Source organism: Tamandua tetradactyla, chromosome 2 (assembly GCF_023851605.1).
Source record: "Tamandua tetradactyla isolate mTamTet1 chromosome 2, mTamTet1.pri, whole genome shotgun sequence".
Lineage (NCBI taxonomy): Eukaryota > Metazoa > Chordata > Mammalia > Pilosa > Myrmecophagidae > Tamandua > Tamandua tetradactyla.
The window spans coordinates 49,711,926-49,737,051 of NC_135328.1; the positions used below are offsets into that span (position 1 = coordinate 49,711,926).

The 25,126-nt window shown below is 39.5% G+C and overlaps 1 protein-coding gene across 21 annotated transcripts in view; it reads left to right on the forward strand.

The window, feature by feature from the left end:
- Positions 1 to 25,126, forward strand: part of RALGPS1 (Ral GEF with PH domain and SH3 binding motif 1) — a 617,170-nt gene that overhangs the window by 391,326 nt on the left and 200,718 nt on the right. For all 21 annotated transcript variants that reach the window (XR_013169371.1, XM_077145262.1, XM_077145266.1 and 18 more), the window contains one exon: positions 8,602 to 8,728. Coding sequence is in view for 20 of the 21 variants with exons in the window: in XM_077145262.1 (XP_077001377.1) it covers positions 8,602 to 8,728 (127 nt within the window). In the remaining variant the exon portion in view is untranslated. The remainder of the gene's footprint in view (positions 1 to 8,601; positions 8,729 to 25,126) is intronic.

The following is a 25,126-nucleotide window of genomic DNA, read 5'->3' on the forward strand; positions in this document are numbered from 1 at the left end:
TTCTAAAAGGAGGACTGCTCTTTCCAGGAGACACAGCAATGATTCCATTGAACTAGAAATTAAGACTACTACCTGACCACTTTGGGCTTCTCATGCCAGTGAATCAACAAGCACAGAAGGGGATTACTGTTCTGTCTGGGTGATTGATCCTGACCATCAAAGGGAAATAGGACTGCAACTACATAATGGAAATAAAGAAGAGTTTTCCTGGAATACAGGGAATCCCCTATGGTGTCTCAATGCTACCATGCCCTGTGATTATTTTTTACCTGTACTATCATTGTTGTCTTCTAGCTGGTCTCCTTGCTTCTGCTTTTTTCCCTCCAGTTTACCCTTACACTGCTATTAGAGGGGTCTTCCTGACCACAAAACAGAGCTCTGGTGTTTTTACCTCCCTGGTTAAAGACAGTTTTTAGCCCTTCCTCTCCCCGCTTTTACTCATTCAAGGACTCTGAATCCACTGCTCCTCCAAGGTGGGATGGAAACATTTTGATGCTACTCTTTTTAAACTGCCATTTGACCACTGTACCACCAATAGTGAAGATTTTGTCAACCAGTTTTCACCCATCATTTAGATTTCTAACCCAGGATTTTAGTGATGGCTTAGAATAAGGAAAGATCCTGAATGTGCTGATTTGAAAGGATGTATGTACCCTAGAAAAGCCATGTTTTAATCCTAATCCCATTTTGTAAAGGCAGCCATTTATTCTAATCCCTATTCAGTATTGTATGTTTGAAACTGTAATTAGATCATCTCCCCGGGGATGTGATTTAATCAAGAGTGGTTGTTAAACTGGATTAGGTAGAGATGTGTCTCCACCCATTTGGGTGGATCTTTGATTAGTTTCTGAGGTCCTATAAAAGAGGAAACATTTTGGAGAATGAAAGAGATTTGGAGAGAGCAGAGCAGAATGACATAGCCATGAGAAGCAGAGTCCATCAGGCAGCAACCTTTGGAAATGAAGAAGGAAAATGCCTCCTGGGGAGCTTCGTGAAGGGAAGCCAGGAAAGAAAGCTAACAGATGGATGCTGTGTTCACCACATGCCTTTCTGGGAGAGAGAAACCCTGACCCTGTTCGCCATGTGCCTTCTCACTTGAGAGAGAGACCCTGAACATCATCAGCCTTCTTGAACCAAGGTATCTTTCCCTGGATGCCTTTGATTGGACATTTCTACAGGCTTGCTTTAATTGGGACGTTTTCTTGGCCTTAGAACTGTAAACCAGTAACTTATTAAATTCCCCTTTTAAAAGCCATTCCGTTTCTGGTATATTGCATTCTGGCAACTAGCAAACTAGAATACTGAGCTTAGATGAGGAGGAGGATCAGAATGTCTTGATTGGTGTTTTTGAGGAAAACTTGCTTTATGAAACTTTCATCAATGACTATAGCACTTGATAAAAGTTCATGGGCACTAAGTGTCTTATAGAGGGCAGAGGATAATAGAGGCATTTTGGCAACAGCAGCAAATACCAGAAGGTTTCATACCTACTTCACACCTACTTCCTGACCCTAAAATCAAACCATAAAACTTTCAGCTGTGGCCAGCAGAGCATCTGGTACCGCCAGCAATCCAATTTCCCAAGTCATGTGTGCAAGAGACGCAAGAGTTGGCCAGAGGAATTTCCTGTTAAAACATGGCCACAATCAACCTATTCTTTCCATTTTGATTAGTATTCACTGTTCATGCTTAGCTGCTTGTGATTGGCACCCTGTTTACAAGTCGAGCTGAAGTATCCAGAAAAGTAGAAAAAGCCATCAAAATCACTGTCAAATGTTCACAGCATTCAAATGACCCTGTCACAAAACCTTTACTGAAATGCAAGTTTGTATCTTTCCCCTACCTTTCCAGTTTTATTGAATTTGACACTTGTTTACATTTCAGCCAAACTGCTGCTTCCTTGCATATCCCTATGTATTCCCTACTTCTAGGCCTAGCTTGGGCATTCTGGAGCCTCTGGGGCCTGTCCAGCCCCATCTTTGCTGTTTGAAATCCTTGAAGATTTATATGCAGGATTACCTTTCCCTGAAGTCCCTCCTTCCCATAATGGAGTTTGTTCTCTCCCTCTAGAGCCTCTCTTAGTGTTTCTGACGCTTTTCTGCCTTAGCTAGTCCCCTTCATTGTTAGCCAGGATTGAGCAAATAGGGATGCATATCTGGTGCCTGACCCTACTTCACCTGTCCCTGTCACCCACAGACCAAGTCTGGACCTAAAAGGGGCCCTCAGCAAACTTGTATTAGAGAACCAATCTCAACCTCCTGGCTTGGCTCTTGGAACTTTGTGGAATGTTTCTTGGGGTTACCATTGGTGGATTTTTTTTTTTTTTAATTTAGCAAAATTATTGGAAATACATGATGCAAATTGTCCTACCACAATCTACATTGTATATGTACATGTATATGTGTGTGTATATAGAAACTGTTATAAGATAAATTTTAAAGAAGGTAAAATTTTGACTCATACAAATAAAAAATGAACACTTGTAAAAGATTTTATTTAATTCATTTAATTAATGAGGGGACAAGTAAGATATTACAAGTGTACCAAAAGAGAACCCAGAATACCACCCTTATCTAGTCAGATAAGGAATACTGAAATAATTTTACAAGTGAATGCAAAACTAGTCAATATTCCCAGGGTGATAATCAATGACATTCTACTTCTATCTGTACAGCATTTACTATTCCTTTTTTTTTTTTCTCATGGGCAGGCACGAGAAATTGACCCCAGGTCTCCAGCATGGCAGGCTAGAACTCTGCCTGCTGAGTCACCATGGCGGCCCACCCTATCTGTACAGCATTTGAAACAGACATAATCAAACACAAAGATGGCGAACTAGCCAGAACACCTATCCAAAGTCACAATTTTTCCTATGTTACTTATGACAGTTTCTGCTGCATCTAACATTTTACATTAGAAATGTAATTTTGTGAGTTTTTAATTTTTCAGAAACTGAAGGTTTGTATCCAAAGAAGTAAAAATTCCTTTTTTTTAATGCCCCAGTTTTGTTCCTTACTGATTCCATGCTCTGTTTAATCCATTGGTCCATAGATAACCCGCAGCGCTAAAAATTCTTTTCATACCAATAGTAGACACTGGAATTGAAATGGAATTTTGAGCCAATTTTAACATATTTTGAGCAACTGGCTCTGTTGAAAAATATTCCACGTATTAAGAGGTATATTTTCTTGAGGCAAGGGAACAAGATACCAATGTCCTCATAAAGAGAATTTGAATACACTGTATTCCTCCTCAGAGAGAACTTCCAAATTTGAACTACTTTACCGGAAGAGGGAGATTGTTCACCATTAGCTAGATACAAGGCACTTAGAGCATGATAAGGGAAATTTTCAAAAGCAATCCACTTCTTCAGATATTTTACCAAGATTTGTGCTTTTCTTAGCTTTTGACCTTCATTTATGAGACCCACTTATCCCTTATAGCTGACACTTGGCTTCATGAAAATTATTTGGAATCAGTATGCAGGGGCTTGATCTTTACCTGGTAATTTTAGTTCACTTTGCGTGTATAGCTAGAAGCACATTCTCAATCCTAATGTTGTATATTTTTGCTTTTTGCCTTGTTTGTAGTTTTGCCTGTTTTATTGATATTTTATAAAAATTAGTTCTTGGATTTAGTTATGTCTCTAGGTTTAGTATATAGCATGATTTTTTGATATATCAGTTTCTAATTTTATCTATTAATCTATTTCTCTTACCCACCCACCCCTACCATTTTCCTAGCTTCTGAGTTGAATTTTTAGTTCATTTACATTATTTCTTTCTTGTTTAACTATAAAAGATTTTGAAACCATGAATTTCCCTATTATAACAGTTTTGGCCTCATCACATAGTTGACTATGTAGTCTCTCATTATTTGTGGCCTGTGAATGGTCCAAAATCTTGGTTTTTATTTCCTCTTTGGCCCAAGAATTATCAGAGTATTCAAAAAATTTCCAAGGAATTGGATTTTTAAATTATCAATGTTATCTTTTTCATTATTCTTTTATTCAACAAATATTTAGGCAGTGCTTCTTCTGTGTCAGGAATTGCATTAGATGCAGGGAATAGTGGAGCTGATATACCAACAGGGTCACTGCCCTCATGGACTTTATTATTTTCTGAGTGAGACACAAATGTAATCACTTAATTAATTACAATCATAATAAATATTACTAAAAGATCTCAAAGTGTATCCTGAGACTTCTAAACTTTTCTATAAGTGAAGGTGCTTGCCTTTTATATTTAATGGCCTTTTCCTTTATCTTGTTTCCTTATTTCTTTTCCTGAACAAGAGTGCTTTTTGTATCTGCTTGACTCATGTAAGCAAATAGTTTTCATGTATGTAATTCTGATGCTTTCTTCCTGAGAAACCTTCCTGAGGCTTCCCTTATACTCTAAAGTCTAAAGAACCCTCAATTCTCATTGAGGTGTGCAGTTTGTAACTCTACTTGTTATAAGAGATTAAAATATATATAAGTACATGCTGTTGCTTTCTGAATAAACTAACCTTATGCTGTATAAGCTAAATATTCAAAGAATTTTATCAGCATAATACATACATATTAATTTTAAAAATCATGAAATACTGACAGACTTATAATGGAAAACAATGCTCATCTGCTTGTTTTTCTCCATGCCCCATTCATTCCCCAGAGGCAACCCCTTTCGGTTATTTAGTGGTTTCTTCTAGTTGTTGCTACCACATTTCTACTAACTTGCTTTTGCTACAATTTCTTGATCCATCCCTTTTAGACAGTATCTAGAACTTCTTTGTATGGTAGATGTTGGCTTAGTTTTTCTGCATCCTTCTTTCTTCAAAAACATATAACTATAGTTAGCCCACTTCTGTTAAATGAAGATTTGTTGTTTAAATTATTAGGAATTGGCTCACTGTATATATGGTTCATTGCATAGTCAAGTAGTAAACTATGAATAACATGTCCTTCCTTGAGTATATATTAAATATATCTTCTCCCCTCCCACAATGTGCCATCACATCAGATTTTCTGAATTTTGAGCCAGTTTTAACATATTTGGAAGCAACTGGCTCTTTGTTGGAAAATATTCCATGTATTCTTTCTCTGGAAACATCTGTCCCAGGGTTGATCCAATGTGGGCTGGTTGTTTTTAAAGCCGCTGCTCAATTATCATCCTATAACCTCCCTTTGCTACTCCTGGGTTAGATCTGTTTCTTATATCCCATATCTTCTTGTTCTTGGGTTATTTCTTCATTTTGTTGGAGGAACTTCTCAAGCAATTTTTAAATAAATGAGTATGGAAAATTAATGTTCCGAGTTTTTCATGACTAAAATTATTTCTATTCTATATCTTATACTTGAATAATGGTCTGGCTGGTTTTAAGATTCTAAATTGAAAATCAGTTTCCATCAGAATTGTAAAGATATTTCTCCTTTGTCTCCTAGCATCCTGTGCTTTGCTAGTGAGAAATCCAATGCTGTTTTAAGTCTCATTTGTAGGCACAGAATGGAACAAATGAGTGAAGTTACCCAGATCTCGTCCTTGTGTCTGTGTGTGTAGGGGGTGGGATGTTGGTAGGAAATATGTTTATTGAGGCAAGGTTAACAGGAGGAAGTGTGACCTGGAGGATCCTGGTTTTGAATTTGAATTTAGGAAGAATGCAAATATGGCTGCCTTTGGTTGTCCCACTACTCCTGAAGAACTCTAGTGTGGATTTGAAGTCAGTCTGAAGGGTGATCCTCAGGGATGTCCCCCAGGGCTCTAACCTCACAATGACCTAGTCATATCCAGATGGCAGGTTGATCACCTCCATGGTTCCATTTTACAAGCAGGACTGATAGGCTGAACATGGCAGGGGAAGATGGACAACCTCCATGTAAATCCTGAAAACCAGTGGTATGAGCATTGGGAGCCAGCATGGCTCAGCCATAGTGTATGCAAGGAAGATGTCAGGATTTGTTTGACTGCAGGATGAATATGAGTGATTGCCAAAGAAATCAGTGAATTCTAGATTGTGTTATGAAGAAATGACATCTTGAACAAGGGAGAAGTAACTGCTCAGCTCTGCAATGGGGCAATTCACAAGTAGAGTGTGTGATTTTGTATGTGTTTATTTTTATTTGGTATGTTCTTCATTCTTGGATGTTCATTTCAAATATCCCCTCTTTATATAACTTTTCTGAACACACACACCCTTGCCCATATCATTATTTATTTATTTGGGTTCTCAGTCTCTGTTCTCTCACTTGTCACATTGCAATAATATACATGTCTTTCTCCTCTACTAAATTGAGTTCCCCAAGGGAGTTGGTCAAGTTACTTGATTGTGAGCCTGAAATGGAGGCGGTAGTCCTGTATCCAACTGTACACTTGGCTTAGTAAAGATCAGATGAATTATATGTGCTGGTGATTTATAAACAGCAAATGGAAGGTGACATTATTTCTTGTTCATTTGTTAATAAGATGGGTTACAAAATTAGCAGCGATTTAAGCAGCTATTGTCTCCAGTATCTCTGTTGCATCCCCACCCTGATGGATCCTGAATTTCTCAATAGGAAAAGAAAAACTTGCTTTTTATGCTCCAACTTCTCCAGTAGTGGGACCTTTCTTTCAGCTTATTCTTCTGCCTCTCCTCCTTGAGGTCCTTAAGTCATGACTGCTTACACTGCCATCGGCTGCTGCACAGCTGCATCCCCTGCAGCTACAGAGGCCAAGTATTGAGGAATTGGGCATGGCCTGCCCAAGGCAGCCTGGAGCCCCTGATGCATTAGTCATAACTTCAATCTGGGATTTGCAGATGTGGGTCCCAGGAATTATGCTGTGTTGGGCTTGGAGTTGACTGCACCAAGCTCCAACGTGGGAGTATCTACAAATTGTCTTGTGATCAGTGAAGTTAACAGTGGTGTCTGTGATGGGGTAGAGTTCCAGCTGAATTGCTTGGCCCCAGTTTTCCCTCTGCCCCAGGCTTCCCAGCACAAAAATTAAGGTACCACAAGACAGACCATTAACAGTGCTGCAAGAAGACTGGGCACGTGTGTGCAAAAGGGGCTGACTGTTCAGGGTAAGGTTCATAAATGAAGAGATAGTACTATTAATTATGTAACTAATACATACTGTTCCATAATGCTCAGAATGTTGATGCAGTCACATCGCGTATCTGTCTCTCCCCAAAACAATTAAAATAAGCTCAAGTCCTTAAATGCTAAATAAGTTGCCCAACCAATTAAAAAACCCCAAGGAGTTATTTCAGTATGAAAAGGGAGACTGTACTGCTTCCCCTGGTACACAGCAGTAACTGTTCCACTTCTCTCTGCTGTATTATGGGACTGTTGAACACTGGTCTACCTCAATCTAACAGATGTGGCAGATCTGTTGTTCCAGGTTCTTACACAGACCGCCAGAGTCTCAGCTTCAAGCTTGGTTAAGGACATTCCAGGACAGGGCTTCCTCTGCATTAACACTCCTTGGCTTAGCCATTGATACAAATCCCAGAAGCACTGCACTGGGCCCTGGCATCTGGACTCAGGGTAGCTTTCAACATCAGCCATATGCTGTGCTAAAGCCAGGCTTCCCCCAGTGACCCTGCCCCTCCTTTTCTCCTCAAGAAGATTTGTTGCCATTTCCTGGCACTGGGCCTTGGCCTGGGACACGCAGGAAAAGCACAGCATGAGTCCTTAGCATCAAGTCTTAAAAAGCAGAAATTCAGATTTCTATTTCTTCCTTTCCAGAAAGCTCCTTTTGGCACACTAAGTCACCCCTTCTCTGGGGATCAGCTTTATATACCAGTGATCTCAGTCACAAAATGATTTTGTTTCTCCTGTCCCAGGGCTATGGGTACCTGCTCATTCTATATTTGTTTGACTAAGTCACCTAAGGGGATATGGAAGAGAAGATTGGCTTCTTTTTGGTTAAAATGATGTAAATATGGCATGGTCATAAACTCAGAGGGCTGGGCTACATGCATAACATGCACATGTAAATCATGTGAAAGTTATTGAGAGCATTCAGCAATAGAGGAGATGTTAAGGGGAGAGCAAGCAGCTGTGGACTGGAGAAAAGAGGCTTGGCTTAGCTATCAAATAACTTCTTTTTTTTTTTTTTTTTTAAAGGAAAGACAGAGAGAAGGAAGGAAGGAAGGAAGAAAGGGAAACATCTTTAAACATTTTCTTGTTTTATTGTATTTTGTTTTTCCGTTTTTTGTTACATGGGCTGGGGCCAGGAATCGAACCGAGGTCCTCCGGCATAGCAGGCAAGCACTTTGCCCGCTGAGCCACCACGGCCCGCCCTCAAATAACTTCTTGAGTGAACTTGAGTTTTACTCTCTGAGTTCCTTGCTGTTATAGGGTCTACATGCCCATGGAAGTGCTATGGAGGGGATTCTGGCCTCATTTAGAACAGTAAACTAGGTGGCTTTGGAGGATATCTTCCTGCGAGATTCTGTGAAAATAACAGAATTGAGACTATGAAACTCCTCTGCATGTAATGACCTTTTAAAACATTTAGTTGTGCCCATCGACATGCCATTTAGGATGTTCCCTTATTGTCTTTGTTCACAGTTATCTTTTTTAGCTTCTTCTAGTTTCTGTTCTCACTCATATGCTGTATCTTCTCCGTACTCCAGCTTTTGAATCGAAAAGACAAGACCACCTTTGAGAAATTGGACTATCTGATGTCTAAAGAAGATAATTACAAGCGGACTCGGGAATATATCCGAAGCCTGAAGATGGTTCCCAGTATTCCCTATCTAGGTAGGAGTCTAAACTGGCTTATTATTATTAAGAAAACTGCTCAGTGCCAAATAAGCTGTTTTTATAGTTTCTAGTTGAGAAATTGCCAGGAAGCAGCATGAGCCATGGATAAGGAGGTGATTGGTTGGCTCCTTGGATTGGAACAGGCTGTTGATATTTTTCAGGGAGGGGAACCTTGATGAGGGCCTTGAAACAAAAGAGGTTCTGCCTCTTACAAAGGTGACCTGTAAATCTCAATCCTCCTCAGCGTACAGCCCAGGAGGGTCACAATAACAGTACTCTTAACATTTCAAACACTTCCTCACTCCTAGTTTCAAACCCCCTCTGTTCTGGTTTTCTGGGTGTTAGTAGTATACTTCATAATAATTGTACAAACAAGATTGTAATGATGATTACTAATTTTTGTGATTAGAAAATAATGCATGTTCATTGTAAGGAATTAGGAAGAGAAGAAAATTAATTTTATTTGTTACTCCTTTTAGATATAATCACTATTATGCTCCATATCCTTTCATTTGTTTGGGGGCATATAAAAATATATATGCTTACTCTGAAGTGAATATTTAATGTCATTGTGTACTTTTCTGTACTATGACTTAATCCCATCAGATGGATTTGGCAAACCTAAATCTTCTGTCTAACATTGACCATTTAAGTTGTTTTTAAGATTTTGCTATTATAATGCTGCAATGAACATCTATGTTACAAAATTTTCTCTATATAGTTATGATTGTTATCTTATGATAAATTCGTAGAAGTGGGATTACTGAGTCAAAATTCATGAAAAACTTTATGCTGCTTGGTATATATTTTCAAAATACTATCCAGAGACGGTGTGTCAACTTAACACTTTTATCAGAAAGGGATGAGATTGTCTATTTTCTCCCACTTACACAAAATGCTGAGCACTCAAATACTCTCCAACTCAAAATACTGAGCATTTTCATCCCATCCTTTTTTATTTTTTTAATTTTATTTAATTGTTATTATTTTTTTACATGGGCAGGCACCGAGAATCGAACCCGGGTCCTCTGGCATGGCAAGCAAGAACTCTGCCACTGAGCCACCATGGCCCCATCCCCTCCTTTTAATCTTTGTAAATTTGGTAGGTGAAAAGTGCTTCTTGTAGTTTTGGATTCAGTTATATGCTAATTTTAAGAAAAAAATTGTTCTATCTTTTTATGATCTAAAATAATTTTAAGAGAAAGGGAAATTAAGATTTTCAGAATGAACACTAATATTTTCAGGGACCCAGTGCAATTTTTTTGAAATAAGTCTTTGACACCTTTTGAACTATCTTCCATGGCATTGCTTATTTGGATTTTTAAATTCTTATAAAAGTCAATTTTGAAATTTTACTTTTTAGTACAAAATTATTAGCCAAGATATTTCTTCAGTTTTTTTTACCATAAAGTTTTGTATAGTATTCTCTTATAAATTTAGCCTCCCATGTGTATATGGTTTTATTTCTTTTATATTCCTAATATTTCATATTTTTGTTTTCTCTATTTTTAATTTGTCTTGCCAGAGGTTTGTTTATTGTCTTTTTCAAAGACCAATTTTTTTATTTGTTTACCAGTCACACTCTTTCTGTTTTCTAACATACTATATTTCATCAATTTTAGGATGTGCTTTTTTCCCCATTTTTTAACACCTCGTGAAATTGGAATGCATCTTTCACTTGGTGATAAGAAAGCATAGTGACCTTGTTTAATTGGCAGCATTTTTTCTTGGTCATAAATAACAACAAAGTCTTACAGAATGTAATATGGAATTCTCTCTTTTGTCTTTTATAATTCCTTTCTCCTGTTTTCTGTAAGTTGATTTGTTATTTCTGTTAACTGCTTGAGTTGAATTATTGTTTTATTTGTATACATATTATTCTTTCTACTTTAATATGAAAAACAGTTAAAGCTACAAATTTTCTTCTAATTGCTGCTTTTTTTGCATCCTATATGTTTTGATGTATAGTATTCTCAGTGATACTCCTTAAATATTCTGTAATTTATAGTTTCAATTTTACTTTTATTCAAGTATTATTTAAGGTAGTTTTTTTAATGCTCTTGGTTTAAAACAGCTTTATTGAGATATATCCATCATCAATTCCCCATTTAAAGTATTTAAGTATATTCACTTGTGTTTAATATATTTACAGAATTGTGAAACTAGCACCATAATCAATTTTATAACATTTTTATCATTCTAAAAAGAAACCCCATTACCATTAGCAGTCACTCCCCATTTCCTGCTGCTCCTTACTCCCCTTAGCCCTAGACAACCAATAATCTACTTTCTGTCTCCATAGATTTGCCTATTCTAGACACTTCATATAAATTAAATCATACAATATTTGGTCTTTTGTGATTGTTTTCTTTCACTTAACATCATGTTAATCACGGTTCATTGACGTTGTAATGTGTTTCAGTACTTCATTCCTTTTTGTTGTCAAGTAATATTCCTTTGTACAGATGTCTTAGTTTGCTAAACTGCTGGAATGCAATATACCAGAAATGGGGATTTATTAACTTACAAGTTTTAAATGAGTGTTTACAGTGGGGGTATTTTAGCTTCTAAGTTCACAGTTCTGAGACTGTACAAAATGTCCGGATCAGGGAATCAGCAGGATGATATCTGGACTCTGAAGCCTGGCTACCAGCAAGCTTGGGCTCCTCTGTCATATAAAAGGGGACATGGTGGCATCTGCTTGTCCTTCTGTCCTGGGTTTCATTGCTTTCAGCTTCTGGCTGCTCCATCTCTCAGCTTCTCTGAATTTCACCTCCTAGCTTGTCAGGGCATTTTTCTGTGAACTTCTCTGGCTTTTATACTCTTCTAAAGGACTCAAGTAAGAGGATTAAGATCCACCTTGAATGAGGTGGGTCAGATCTCAATTAAAATAACCTAATCAATAGGTCCCACCTATAATAAGTTTACACCCATAGGAATAGATTAAATCTAAGGACCTGATCTTTTCTGGGGTCTATAAAACCTCCAAACTACCATATATATATATGTACCACATTTTATTTATCCATTCATTAGTTGAGGGACTTTGAATTGTTTCCATTTTGGCTATTCTGAAGAGTTTAGGTGTTTAAAAATATAGCCTTCTCTCTGAATTTTTTTACATTGATCCAGAATATGTGACGTATTTGCTTAAAGTTTTTGAAAATTTTTGAGTTTTGTCTTGTGGATTAATGTATGATCAATTTTTATAAATGTTCAGATGCTGGGAAAGAAGGTCTTATCTCAAAATATTCTTATAATTGCATTGTTATAATATTCAAGTTGTTAATTTTTGACAACTTGGTCTATAAAGTGCAGAACTATTTGTCAAGAGTCTGCTTGCATTTCTTATACTTTCTGCTTACTCCATTCAGTATATAAAAGTTTATAACAGTTGTAGATTCACTGTGAAGTGTCGCATACAGAATGATCTTGGTTCCATTTATTATTTGCTTTTATTTCTTTGGTGATATTTATTCTGTTCCCTTTTTTATTTTTTATTTGTATTTATTTGATATATCTTTGACTGTATTTTAGCTTTTAATATTTTTAGGTTTCTTTGTGTTAGGTGTGATTTTACAAACAGCATTTAGTTGGAATTTGCTTTAGAACCCAATTTGAGAGCCTTGCCTTTTAGTAGGACAGGGTAACCTTTTCACATTTGTTGGTTAACTCATTTGCTTAGTTTTATGCCATATCGTTGAATTGGATATCCTCCTATGCTTTCTTTTTTTCATGCTTTCTTATAATTTCCTTGCTCTTTTCTTATACCTTGCCATGCTAGTGTCATTCTCCTGAATAACTGACAAATTCCAGTTTCAGATCTGCAGATGGAGGCCATGTTGATATGCATAGCTCCCAAGCTCTTTCCCACTTTGCCTGAGGTTAATCAGTTGAGGGATGTGCGTGATGATATTAGGGCGAAAGCTAGTCCATTCCCTGATTCAGCTAGCAGAAGCACTCTAGGATGATTAATAATAAAAACAATCCCCAGAGCTGCCGTGTATAATCTGCTTTTTCTGTGCCTGGTACTTTGTTAAGTGTTTTAATATGTTACCTCATTGAATGCTTATAAAAGCCCAGTAAGGAAGCAGGCTCTGAGAGATTTCCTAGGGTCTCATAACTGTAAAGTGGCAGAGACAGCACTTTGCCCAGATGGTCTGGCTACAAGCCCTAAGCTCTGAACATTGTCCCTTCCTCCCTCCTTGCCTCCACTGTTCAGATAACTATTTTCTTACCCTTCTGTCATGGTCAGGTTCATGTGTCAACTTGGCCAGGTGGTGGTACCTGTTTGTCTGGTTGTGCAAGTGCTGGCCTGTCTGTTACTATGAGAACATTTCATAGAATTAAATCATGAGCACATCAGCTGCATCCACAACTGATTCCATTTGTAATCAACCAAGGAGCGTGTCTTCTGCGATGAGTGATCCTTAATCTAATCACTGGAAGCCTTTTAAGGAGGATTCAGAAGAGACAGGCTCTCTTCCTGTTTTGGCCGGAGAGCCACTCCTGTGGAGTTCGTCCAGACCCTCCACTGGAGTCCTCAGCTTCACAGCCTGCCCTATGGATTTTGGACTCTACATTCCCATGGTTATGTGAGACACTTTTATAAATTTTGTATTTATGGATATTTCCTGTTGATTCTGTTTCTCTAGAGAACGCTAACTAATACAGCTTGGTTCCAGGAGTGGCTCTTAAGAAGCAGAATCTTAAAAATGGGTTTTTATGATTGGTTTTCTACTCTGACTGGACTCAAAGGCACTATGGACTCAGATTCCTGTAATCAAAATGAAACTGCCAATCCATGGGGTGAGTTGGTAAAAGAGATAGTCAAAATATCACCATTCGATTCTTCTAATGATAATGATTCACTTGTATGAAGCTAGGCTCAGGGGAATAATGTTTTTGACACTGTTATGGAGTTTTGTGGAAATAGGAGGTATAGAGATGTTGGCTAGTTGTTGTTAGATACACTGTATGCATTAATGAGTGAAAGGGATGGGCTTAAGGCTTCAAATAAGAAGCTTACATGCAGTCTGACAGATTTTAAAGTTTCTATGAGTGTCATGAAGGAAAATCTTAGCTCCTGTAGCTGAAGACTTGAGATCTCCAAAAAGCAGACTCAGAATCTTATTGTTAGAGTAGCAACTTTATAACATAAACTGAAATCTCAATCTTGCATGGTGTCTGCCTTTAAAGTGAGGGCATTGATTGGAAAGGAGTGGGACCCTGAAAAATGGGATGATGACATATGAACTGATAATGATGTCGGTGGTGAGGTTGAAACCCTAGGTCATGCTGAGTTTTCTGTAGATAATACTGTATAGTTTGCCCTGAGGACATAGCTGCCCCACCTCCAGCCTGCCTTGAGCAGTTGGCCCATACAACCTCCACCTGAAAGGATTATAGAGTGATTAATTCTGTTTCACCAGCTGAAACTGCAAATGAAAGCCCTGAAGCAGATGACTTGGAAGATGCTTCTAATTCTTTTCATGACCCACCTTCACCACCCCTTATTTCTTCTAGATCTATAACTAGACTAAAGTCCCCAGGCCCCAAAGTTGAGGTACAAAGTATCACACATGAGGAGGTACATTATACTCCAAAAGAACTGTGTGAGTTTTCCAGTTTACATAGACAGAATTCAGGGGAATATGTGTAGCAATGGATTTTAAGGGTGTAGGATAATGGTGGGAGGAATATAAGGCTAGATCAGGCTGAATTTATTGATCTGGGTCCACTAAGCAGAGATTCTGCATTCAATGTTATAGCTCAAAGGGTTAGAAAAGGCATTAACAATTTGTTTGGATGGTTGGCTGAAACATGGATCAAAAGGTGGCCAACATTACCTGAGGTTGAAATGCCAGAACTGCCCTGGTATAATGTAGATGAAAGGACCTGAAGGCTTAGAGAAATTGGCGTGTTAGAGTGGATTTATCATGCAAAGCCTGCTCTTACACCCCAGGAATGTCCAGAGGGTGCACCTTTTACCAGAAGAATCAGAAATAAATTTGTGAGACTAGCGCCATCATCCCTGAAGAGCTCTGTAGTTGTACTTCTCTGTAGGTCAGATATTACTGTGGGAACTGCTGTCACTGAGCTGGAATCCTTAAACACAATGGGGATGACTGGATCCCGAGTTGGAAGAAGCCAGGTGGCGGGACTTAATCACCAAACACAATGTGGATGTGGCTATCGTCATAGACAACAGACTCAAACCAGGAGTCAAAATAATCTGACTTGCAGAGATTTGTGGCATTGACTAGTAAATCATGGGGTACCTAGAAGTACAATAGATGGGCAGTCTACTAAATTCTTGTTTGAGCTGGGTGAGCAAAAGAGTTCTAGGTCAAGTGAACAGAAGTCTAACTTGAATTACAAAAGCAAAGAGTCATGGCCCCTTAATCAATTTCCAGACTCAAGACAGTTTACAAACCCAGAGCCTCTTGAATGAAGGGGAGACCAGGTCCCTTTGAGCAAGAATGCTGTTACACTACCACAAATTCATACTGTTTATCTTCCCCAAGCCTTCCCCAAGGAGACTGACAGCCTTTTACCCAGGTAACTGTGCATTGGGGAAATGGAAATGGTCAGATATTTTGGGAATTATTAGACACTGATTCAGAAGTGACATTAATTCCAGGGGACCCAAAACATTACTCTGGTCTACCAGTGAGAGTGGGGGCTTATGGAGGTCAGGTGATCGATGGAATTTTAGCTTAGGTCCATCTCACAGTGGGTCCAGGGGGCCCCTGGACCCATTCTGTAGTTATTTCCCCAGTTCCAGAATGCATAATTGGAATAGACATAATGAGCAACTGGTAGAATCCCCACATTGGCTCTCTAACTTGTGGAGTAAGGGCTATTATGATGGGAAAGGCTAAGTGGAAACCACTAGAACTGCCCCCTACCTAGCAAAATAGTAAATCAGAAGCAATACTGGATTCCTGGAGGGATTGCAGAGATTACTGCCGCTCTTAAGGACTTGAAGGATGCAGAGGTGGTGATTCCCACATCCCCATTCAACTCTCCTATTTAGCCTGTGCAGAAAACAGACAAGTCTTGGAGGATGACAGTGGATTATTGTAAGCTCAACCAGGTGGCAACTCTAATTGTAGCTTCTGTTTCAGATGTAGTATCATTGCTTGAGCAAATCAGTACATAACCTGGTATGCAGTTATTGATCTGACAAATGCTTTTTTCTCAATAGCTATTAGTAAGGACCATCAGAAACAGTTTTCTTTCTGCTGGCAAGGTCAGCAATATACTTTCATTGTCCTACCTCAGGGGTATATCAACTCTTCAGCCCTATGTCTTAATCTTGTCTGCAGGGACCTTGATCATTTCTCTCACCCACAAGACCTCACACTGGTCCGTTATATTGGTGATATCATGTTGATTGGACCTAGTGAGCAAGAAATAGCCACTACTCTAGATTTATTGATAAGGCATTTGTGTGTCAGAGGATGGGAGATAAATTCAACAAAACTACAGGAGTCTTCCACCTCAGTGGAATTTCTAGGTGTCCAGTGGTGTGGGGTATGTCAAGATATCCTTTCTAAGGTGAAGGATAAGTTGCTGTATCTGGCCCTTCCTGTGACCAAAAAAGAGGCACAACGCCTAGTTGGTCTCTTTGGATTTTGGTGACAACATATTCCTCATTTAGTTGTGCTACTCCAGCCCATTTATCGAGTGGCCAGAAAAACTGCTAATTTTAAGTGGGGACCTGATCAAGAGGATGCTCTGCGACAGGTCCAGGCTGTTGTACGAGCTGCTCTGCCACTTGGACCGTATGATCCAGTGGGTCCAATGGTGCTGGAAGTGTCAGTGGCAAATAGAGATGCTGTTTGGAGCCTTTGGCAACCCTCTATAGGAGAATCATAATGCAGACCCTTAGGATTTTGGGGCAAAGCCTTACCATCTGCTGCAGATAACTACTCTGCTTTTGAGAAACAGCTTTTGGTCTGCTACTGGGCCTTAGTGGAAACTGAACACTTAACCTTGGACCACCAAGTTACCATGAGACCTGTGTTGCCTTTCATGAGCTGGGTGTTGTCTGGCCCACCAAGCCATGAAGTTGGAAATGCATGGCAGCACTCCATCGTAAAATGGAAACGGTATATTTGAGGTAGGGCCAGAACAGGTCCTGAAGGCACAAGTAAGTTACATGAGGAAGTGGCCCAAATGCCCATGTTCTCCACTCCTGCCACATTACCTTCTCTTTCCCAGATCAGAGCTATGGCCTCTTGGGGAGTTCCTTACAGTGAATTGACTGAGGAAGAGAAAACCCAGGCCTGGTATACAGATGGTTCAGTACGCCCAAAAGTGAATGATGGTATACAGATGGTTCACTACACCCAAAAGTGGACAGCTGCAGCACTCCAACTCCTTTCTGGGATGTCCTTGAAGAACAGTGGTGAGAGGAAATCCTCCCAGTGGGCAGAACTTCGAGCAGTGCACCTGGTAATTCATTTTGCTTGGAAGGAGAACTGACCAGAGGTGCATTTATATACTGACTCATGGTCTGTTGCTAATAGTTTGGGTGGATGGTCAGGAACTTGGAAAGACCATGTTCTAGTTTGCCAGCTGCTGGAATACAACATACCAGAGCAGAATGGCTTTCAAAAAGGGGAACTTAATAAGTTGCTAGTTTACAGTTCTAAGGCCGAGAAAATTTCTCAATTAAAACAAGTCTATAGAAATGTCCAATCCAAGGCATCCAGGGAAAGATACCTTAGTTCAATAAGGCTGATGAAGTTTGGGGTTTCTCTCTCAAGTGGAACGGCACATGGTAAACACAGTCAGAGTTTCTTTCTCATCTGGAAAGGCACATGGTAAACATGGTCAGGGTTCCTCTTTCATCTGGAAGGGCACATGGCGAACACAGCATCATCTTCTAGCTTCTTCTCCTGGCTTTCTGTTTTATGAAGCTTCCCAGGAGGCATTTTCCTTCTTCATCTTCAAAGGTCGCTGGCTGGTGGACTCTGCTTCTCGTGGCTATGTCATTCTGCTTTACTCTGAATCTCCTCCCTTCTCCAAAATGTTTCCTCTTTTATAGGACTTCAGAAACTAATCAAGACCCACCAAATGTGTAGAGACACACCTCTACCTAATCCAGCTTAATAGCCACTCTTGATTAAATCATATATCCAGGGAGATAATCTGTCTACAGTTTCAAACATATAATGCTGAATAGGGATTAGAAGAAATGGCTGCCTTTACAAAATGGGATTAGGATTAAAACATGGCTTTTCTAGGGTATATACATCATTTCAAATCAGCACAGACCATAATTGGGAAATTGGTGACAAAAAGGTCTGGGGAGGAGGTATGTGGATAGACCTTTCTGAGTGGGCTAAAAACTTGAAGATATCTGTGTCCCATGTGAATTCGCACCCGAGGGTGACTTCAGCAGAGGAAGGTTTTAATGATCAAGTGGATAAGATGACCCATTCTGTGGATACCAGTTAGCCTCTTTCCCCGGCAACTCCTGTCATTGTCCAATGGACTTACGAACAAAGCGGTCATGGTGGTAGAAATGGAGGTTATGCATGGACTCAGCAACGTGGACTTCCACTCACCAAGGCTGACCTGGCTTTAGCCACTGCTGAGTGCCCAGTCTACCAGCATCAGAGACCTATACTCAGCCCCCAATATGGCATCATCCCCCAAGGTGGCCAGCCGGCTACATGGGGGCAGGTTGATTACACTGGACCATCCCTTCATGGAAGGGGCAGCGATTTGTTCTAACTGGAATAGACACATACTCTGGATATGGGTTTCCTTTCCCTGCACACAATGCTTCTGCCAAAGCTACCATCCATGGACTTACAGAATGCCTTATTTATTGTCATGGTATTCCACCCAGCATTGCTTCTGATCAAGAAATACACTTCACAGCAAATGAAGTGTGGGAATGGGTACATGCTCATGGAATTCTCTGGTCCTACCATGTTCCGCATCATCCAGAAACAACTAAATTGATAAAACAGTGGAAGTGCCTTTTGAAAACTCAGTTATGGTGCCAACTATATGTCAATACCTTGAAGGGCTAGGGTAATGTTCAAAGCTGTGTATGCTCTGAATCAGCATCCACTGTATGGTACTGTTTCTCCCATAGCCAGAATCCATGGGTCCAGGAACCAAGGAGTGGAAATGAAAGTGGCACCACTCTCTATTACACCTAGTGATCTACTAGGAAAATTTTTGCTTCCTGTCCCTGTGACCTTGAATGCTGCTTGTCTGCAGGTTTTAGTTCCAAAAGGAGTAATGCTTCCACCAGGAGAAACGGCAATGATTCTGTTGAACTGGAATCTAAGACTGCCACCTCATCACTTTGGGTACTCTTGCCCCTGGATCAACAAGCCAAGAAGGGGATTATGTTACTGGCTGGGGTGATTGACCCTGACTATGAGGGGGAATTAGGATTGCAACTATATAATGGAGATAAAGAAGAGTTTTCCTGGAATATAGGAGATCCCCTAGGGGATCTTTTAGTACTACCATGACCTGTGATTAAAATTAATGGAAAATTGCAATAGCCCAATCCAGCCAGGACTACCAATGGCTCTGAAACTTCAGGAATGAAGGTTTGGGTCACCCCACCAGGCAGAGAACCATGGCCAGCTGAAGTGCTTGCTGAGGGTAAAGGAAACATGGAATGAGTAGTGGAAGAGGTAGTAATGAATATGAACTACAACCACATGATCAGTTATAGAAACAAGGGCTGCAATGCTGTTTTGTTCATGTTATACTATTTAAGTTGTAAGATATCAAATTTAAGAATGAATATTACCCAAGGACGTGCACCCTATTCTGGGGAGATTTAATGCATTCCTGGTATATGCAGGACAGTTGAGTATTATTAGGTGAAAGAAAAAATGTGTGTTCTATTGTTTTTATTTAGAAATTAGGTATGGTTTAAGGTGGTATGTATAGCTTCCAAGTTGATAAGGGGTGGGCTGTCACGGTCAGGCTCATGCGTCAACTTGGCTAGGTGGTGGTACCTGTTTGTCTAGTTGGGCAAGTGCTGACCTGTCTGTTGCTATGAGGACATTTCATAGAATTAAATCATGATCACGTTGGCTACATCCACAGCTGGTTCCAATTATAATTAGCCAAAGGAGAGTGTCTTCTGCAATGAATGCTGCTTAATCTAATCACTGGAAGCCTTTTAAGGAGGATTCAGAAGATTCTTCCTGCTTCAGCTAGCAAGCCTCTCCTGTGGAGTTCATCCAGACCCTCCTTCAGAGTCCTCAACTTCACAGCATGCCTTATGTATTTTGAACTCTACATTCCCACAGTCACGTGAGACAGTTTTATAAATTTTATGTTTACGGATATTTCCTGTTGATTCTGTTTCTCTAGAGAACCCTAACTAATACACCTTTCCTTGTAGTTGTCCACTTGTATGTCCTCTGCCATTTATGAATTATGGGTTGCCTCCAACAGGCACTGTATGAAGGTAGAATGAATTGTCTGCACTCTATCATGTGACACAGTGTTCCTGGACCACAGAGAGGTGCTACCTTGGACTTCCAAGGGCATTGGTCTCAGCTGAGAGCAGACTAACCAATATTATCTGCCCTTTTTGACCCATGTCCCTTATCCTCAGACCAAGTGCATGTACCTACTTAGACCACTGGCCATAGCCCCCTCATGGGTCACCATGAAGGCTTTCCTCAGTCCATAGGACAGAGCCACATCTTCACTGTGTGTACAGCCTGTGCTGGCCCTTGAGTCCTTGCCACTCATAGTTTCTATACACATGTCATTCCTCCACCCTTGTCCTTGACAGCCTCATCTCAGCTACCTGCTCTAGCAGATGCTTCTTGAGTGGCTATATATAGACCTTACTCCTGCATGGCACTCCTGCTTCTGATTCTAAGTGAGTCCAATTTAACTACTGCCATGCTCCTATCCCTTTATCCTTGCAAGTATTTCCCTCTCATCTTAAACCAGTTGGATTAAATTTCTCAATCTTGCATCAGCATGACTCCTGACATATGACAGTCTGAGGGAAAAGATTGGAGCCAACTCCAGTGTGCTTTCTATTCTTGGGACAGAGTGTGAGAGTTTACCATGGTGACTTCATAGTTTGCATAAAAAAGAAAGAAGGGAGATTCCATTCTGAGGCTCCATGGGGTATCAGTCCTGAGGGCAGCTATGGGGCCTATCTGCGCCTTTGATTGCCACAGACAGACCCTGCCCAAATCCAGGCTGTGCTTTCAATACTGGATTCCTGTTGAAAACCCAACCTGTTCTGTAGATCGGTTTATCTAAAGAGGAATAGTTACATAATTACTGGAAAGTACAATAAAGGAGAAAATGTCTGAAACTTGAACATTTCTTTTTCTTCTGACAAAGTTATCACTGTAGGTCTTTTCCCCCCAGGAGTAGGGGGTCATTTATTCTCAGGAGGAACTTAGATTTGTCCCTGACATCTGTGGTACTTTGTTGGCTCCACTGCCTCGGCCTTGAACGCTGTTCCAGAAGTTATTTGCCTCTAATAACAAATAGGAGTTTTATTGTTGTAATGATTCTTCTTAGTCTCCATGGAATGTTCTGTGCTTACTGACTTCTTCGGACTATTAACATATATGTTTTTTACTCCATGTAAAGACATCCTCACATAGTACCAGAAGTTGATGCTAACCATATAAGTCTATATTCTGACTTCTTTTGCCGTAAATTTTAGAGTTACTTTGCTATACCTTGGCTAACTGAGTCCCTGGTAAAACGTAATTTAAAAAACACTGAGGGAAAAACTTGTTACATTTAAAAAATAAGACTCTCTTTAATTACTTGAAAATATGAAAAAAGTGGTGGAAATTATCAGATCAGTTATTTGCAGCTTAATTTTGTCTGATAATAATACTTGTAATCACCCAGTTCAGACTGAAATGATAAAAGCAAGCAGAGAATTATGAAGAATGGTTGCACCATTTATTTCTATATGACTTTATTGATTTAGGGGGTATTTGGTGTTCACTACCTATTATTCCTTCCAGGAAATAATCAAATAAAATTTGGAATGTGGCAGACTATAGAAGGTTTAGAGCTGATTCTCATAACCATAGGATAGAAAAATTTGATCTTTCAAGAACAAAATTAGGCATTCTGACTGTTCTAAATATTAGGAGTTCATTTAAATGTTCTTAGTAAATAACCCAGACCTCTACTATGTGAAGTAAATTTGTAAAACCTAAGCTATTCCTTTAAATAGGCAAATCTTTCCTTTTTCAAAAAGTAAGCCTTTATTTTCAAGTATGAACTCTGATGTTTAAAATAAAGGCAAGTTTTTGCCAAGTATAAAATAAAATTTCCAACCAAACTGTTAGAACTCTAAATGGATTTTCAAAAAGTAGCAGTTGCTGGAGAATGCTTATTCTAATGTTCACCAGAACTGCAAAGTGAGTGAGGGGCTTGTGCTTTGAGCCTGAAGGCAACATGGGCCAGACTCTCTATAAGGTGGGTGCATTCTCACTGTTGCTCATTAAATGTGCAGTAGGCACTTTCTTTAGGGGATAGATTAGTCAAATATCATGTCTGCTCTTATGGAGCTCAGAGTCTAGTTCTAATCACCTGCAATGAAAAAGAAATTAAAAGTGATTTGATCACCATGAGGAGACACTGAAGAAACTGCATTTCCAGAGAGAGACACATCAAATAGGATTGAAGATGGACACTTTAAAGGCATTCATGATAGACTGGCCGATGGAGCCTGCTGGTGCCCAGATGGACAGAGGTTTCCCTGGGAATCCCCAGCAGCATCCTTTAATCCACATGGGTGATTCTAGCATGAAAATGATGCCACAAGAACAAGTGGATCACAGCTTTCCATCTCAGATTTCGGGGCCTCCAATGAACAGAATGACCCCCAGAGAATCCCCAGCCTGAGCCTTTCATCAACATGGGTGATTCCAACATGAGCTTGATACCACGGTATCCAGCCAATCCCGAATCCCAGATGGATGGAATGCCCATTGAGACTCCCCAGCCAGATCCTTTTATCATTATGCATGAATCAAGCATGTACTTGGCACCTCAGCACCAACCCAATTCCTCAATATGGCAGAAGTATCATGACCATACCTATTGTCCCACAAATAACATGAAGAATTGGAGACCCTATTCAGCCAGATCATGTTTCCAGATAAAAATGCTCAGAAGGAACTGGCTTTGAAACTCAACATAGAGGAGTCAAGAGTGAAGATTTTGTTCAGGAACCAGTGATTTAAATTGAGGAAGCAGCAGCAGCAACAATTGCGATCACTAGAGAAACAAAGCCAGATCCTTCCAACCAAGGATAATGTGCCCACCTCATACAGAGCAGGCACCAATCCTTATTCTTTTTTTTTCTTCCTATGGTTTCCAGTTACTATAGCTTCCTTCCACCACAGCCGTTAGATACTTCAAATTTGGCATGGGACTCTGTCTTCACTGAGAATCCCACAAGGGGCACCCAAATGCGAGATCCACAGTTGGTAATGCTCATCACCTCAGTTCCCACTTTGTACTCTGATGCTTGTGACATATCCCAAATCATGGAATTATACAGTTTTCCTGATGAGGATGAGATATCCAGCTCTTTCTTCAGCTGTCTATATCAATATCTGTCACCCAAAAGACCTCATCCAGAAGAGCAAGATAACACTCTCAGCAACTTTGCTGGTCCAGCTGTAGGTCTATCCCCAGAGCAAACCTGGTTTGGTAGGACAAATCAAGGCTTTGAAGCCTACCATATAAGATATAGTCTGGAATTCCAGAACCCATCCAGCATGGTGGACTATGGATTTCTATATCAGGATACTAGTAAATATCAGCCCTTATAGAAGTAGGGTCTTCCCAGCCCTTGCCCGTGCTTCCCTTCTCTCTTTTGTCTACTTTTAACTCAGATATCTGAGTCAGTGTCACTTTGATTTCCTTGGAAATATTGTAAACACTAGAGCTTTTCCAAGTATAGCTCTGAACCTCACAATCAGCCCTCAGTACTCTCCTTGGGGAAAGACCTTCCTGGTCTTTCAAGTGGCCAGTGGTCTTATCAGTGGTGGGGTTTTGGCCATTCTAATAGATATGTAGTGGTATCTTTTTGTTTTAATTTGCAATTTCCTAATGACAAATGATGTTGATAATCTTTTCATATACTTATTTTTCATCTGCATATCTTAACTGGTGACCTCTCCCAGTCTTTTGCCCATTTTTTAAGATTTGGCTGGTTATTTTCTTATTGTTTAGTTTTCAGAGTTCTGTGTATACTACAGATATGTTTTGCAAATATTTTCTCCAACTCTTTGGCTTGTGTTTTCATTCTCCTAACAGTCTTTTGCAAAGCAGAAGTTTTTAATTTTATAGAAGTCCAAGATTTTTTCCTATGTTATGTTCTAGAAATTTTATAATTTTTTGCTTAGATTTTGGTCTATGATCCATTTTGAGTTAGTTTTTGTGAGAAGTATAAGATATATATCTAGATGCACTTTTTTTGGCATGTGGATGTCCAGTTGTTCCAGCAGCAATAGTTAAAAACTTTATTTTTTCCATTGACCCCTTCTCAAAGATCAGTTGACTATATCTGTATGGCTGTATTCTGTTCCACTGATTAATTTGTCTATACTTTCACAAATACCACACTGTAGCTTTATAGGAAATCTTGAAGTCTAGTAGTGTCAGTTCTCCAACTCTATTCTTCTTGCCTTCCACATTTAATGGGAGGAAGTTAGAAGCTAATATTTTATTTCTAGTATATAGGTTAAGTGTTTTCTAAAAGGTATTGTCAGTCAAAATTTTGGGGAAAATCACCTCATTTTTAGTTTTAATATAGTACAAGTGTGCAGACATAGTAAGTGGTAGGAGGATTGGGATATGAATAGATAAAACTGATTTTTAAAGGTAAGACTATCAAGTCTCTAGCATAAATGAAAAGAAAAAACAAAACAGACAAACTTTCAGAATGACAGTTTAACAAATTTTCAGATACATGATCAACCTACAAAGAAATAACATTTCCCAACACCAGTAATAAACATATAATAAAATAAATAGATCTCTATAAAAATGTAAAGTATCTATAAATTAACCAAGAATTTAAGACCTGTGGAGAAAGCTCCAGAAGTTGAATAAAAGATGTATAAATTGATTTAAATAAAAGGCATTTGAAGCCATGAAATAAAAAAATAAAAAAGTCACTTGAGCCATGTGACCTAGACCAACCCAATCAAAATGAATCTTGAGATTTGTGTGTGTTACCTGGGGAGAGACTTGTTCTCTTTACCTGCACATATGTTGCAGCTGGAGTTAGGGAAGCCATCTTCCTACCCTGAGTAAATGACACTTGTGCAATGGAGCCAACATTGACAAATTGGAATCTAGAGATGGAGAGAGAGAAAATGGGTCCTG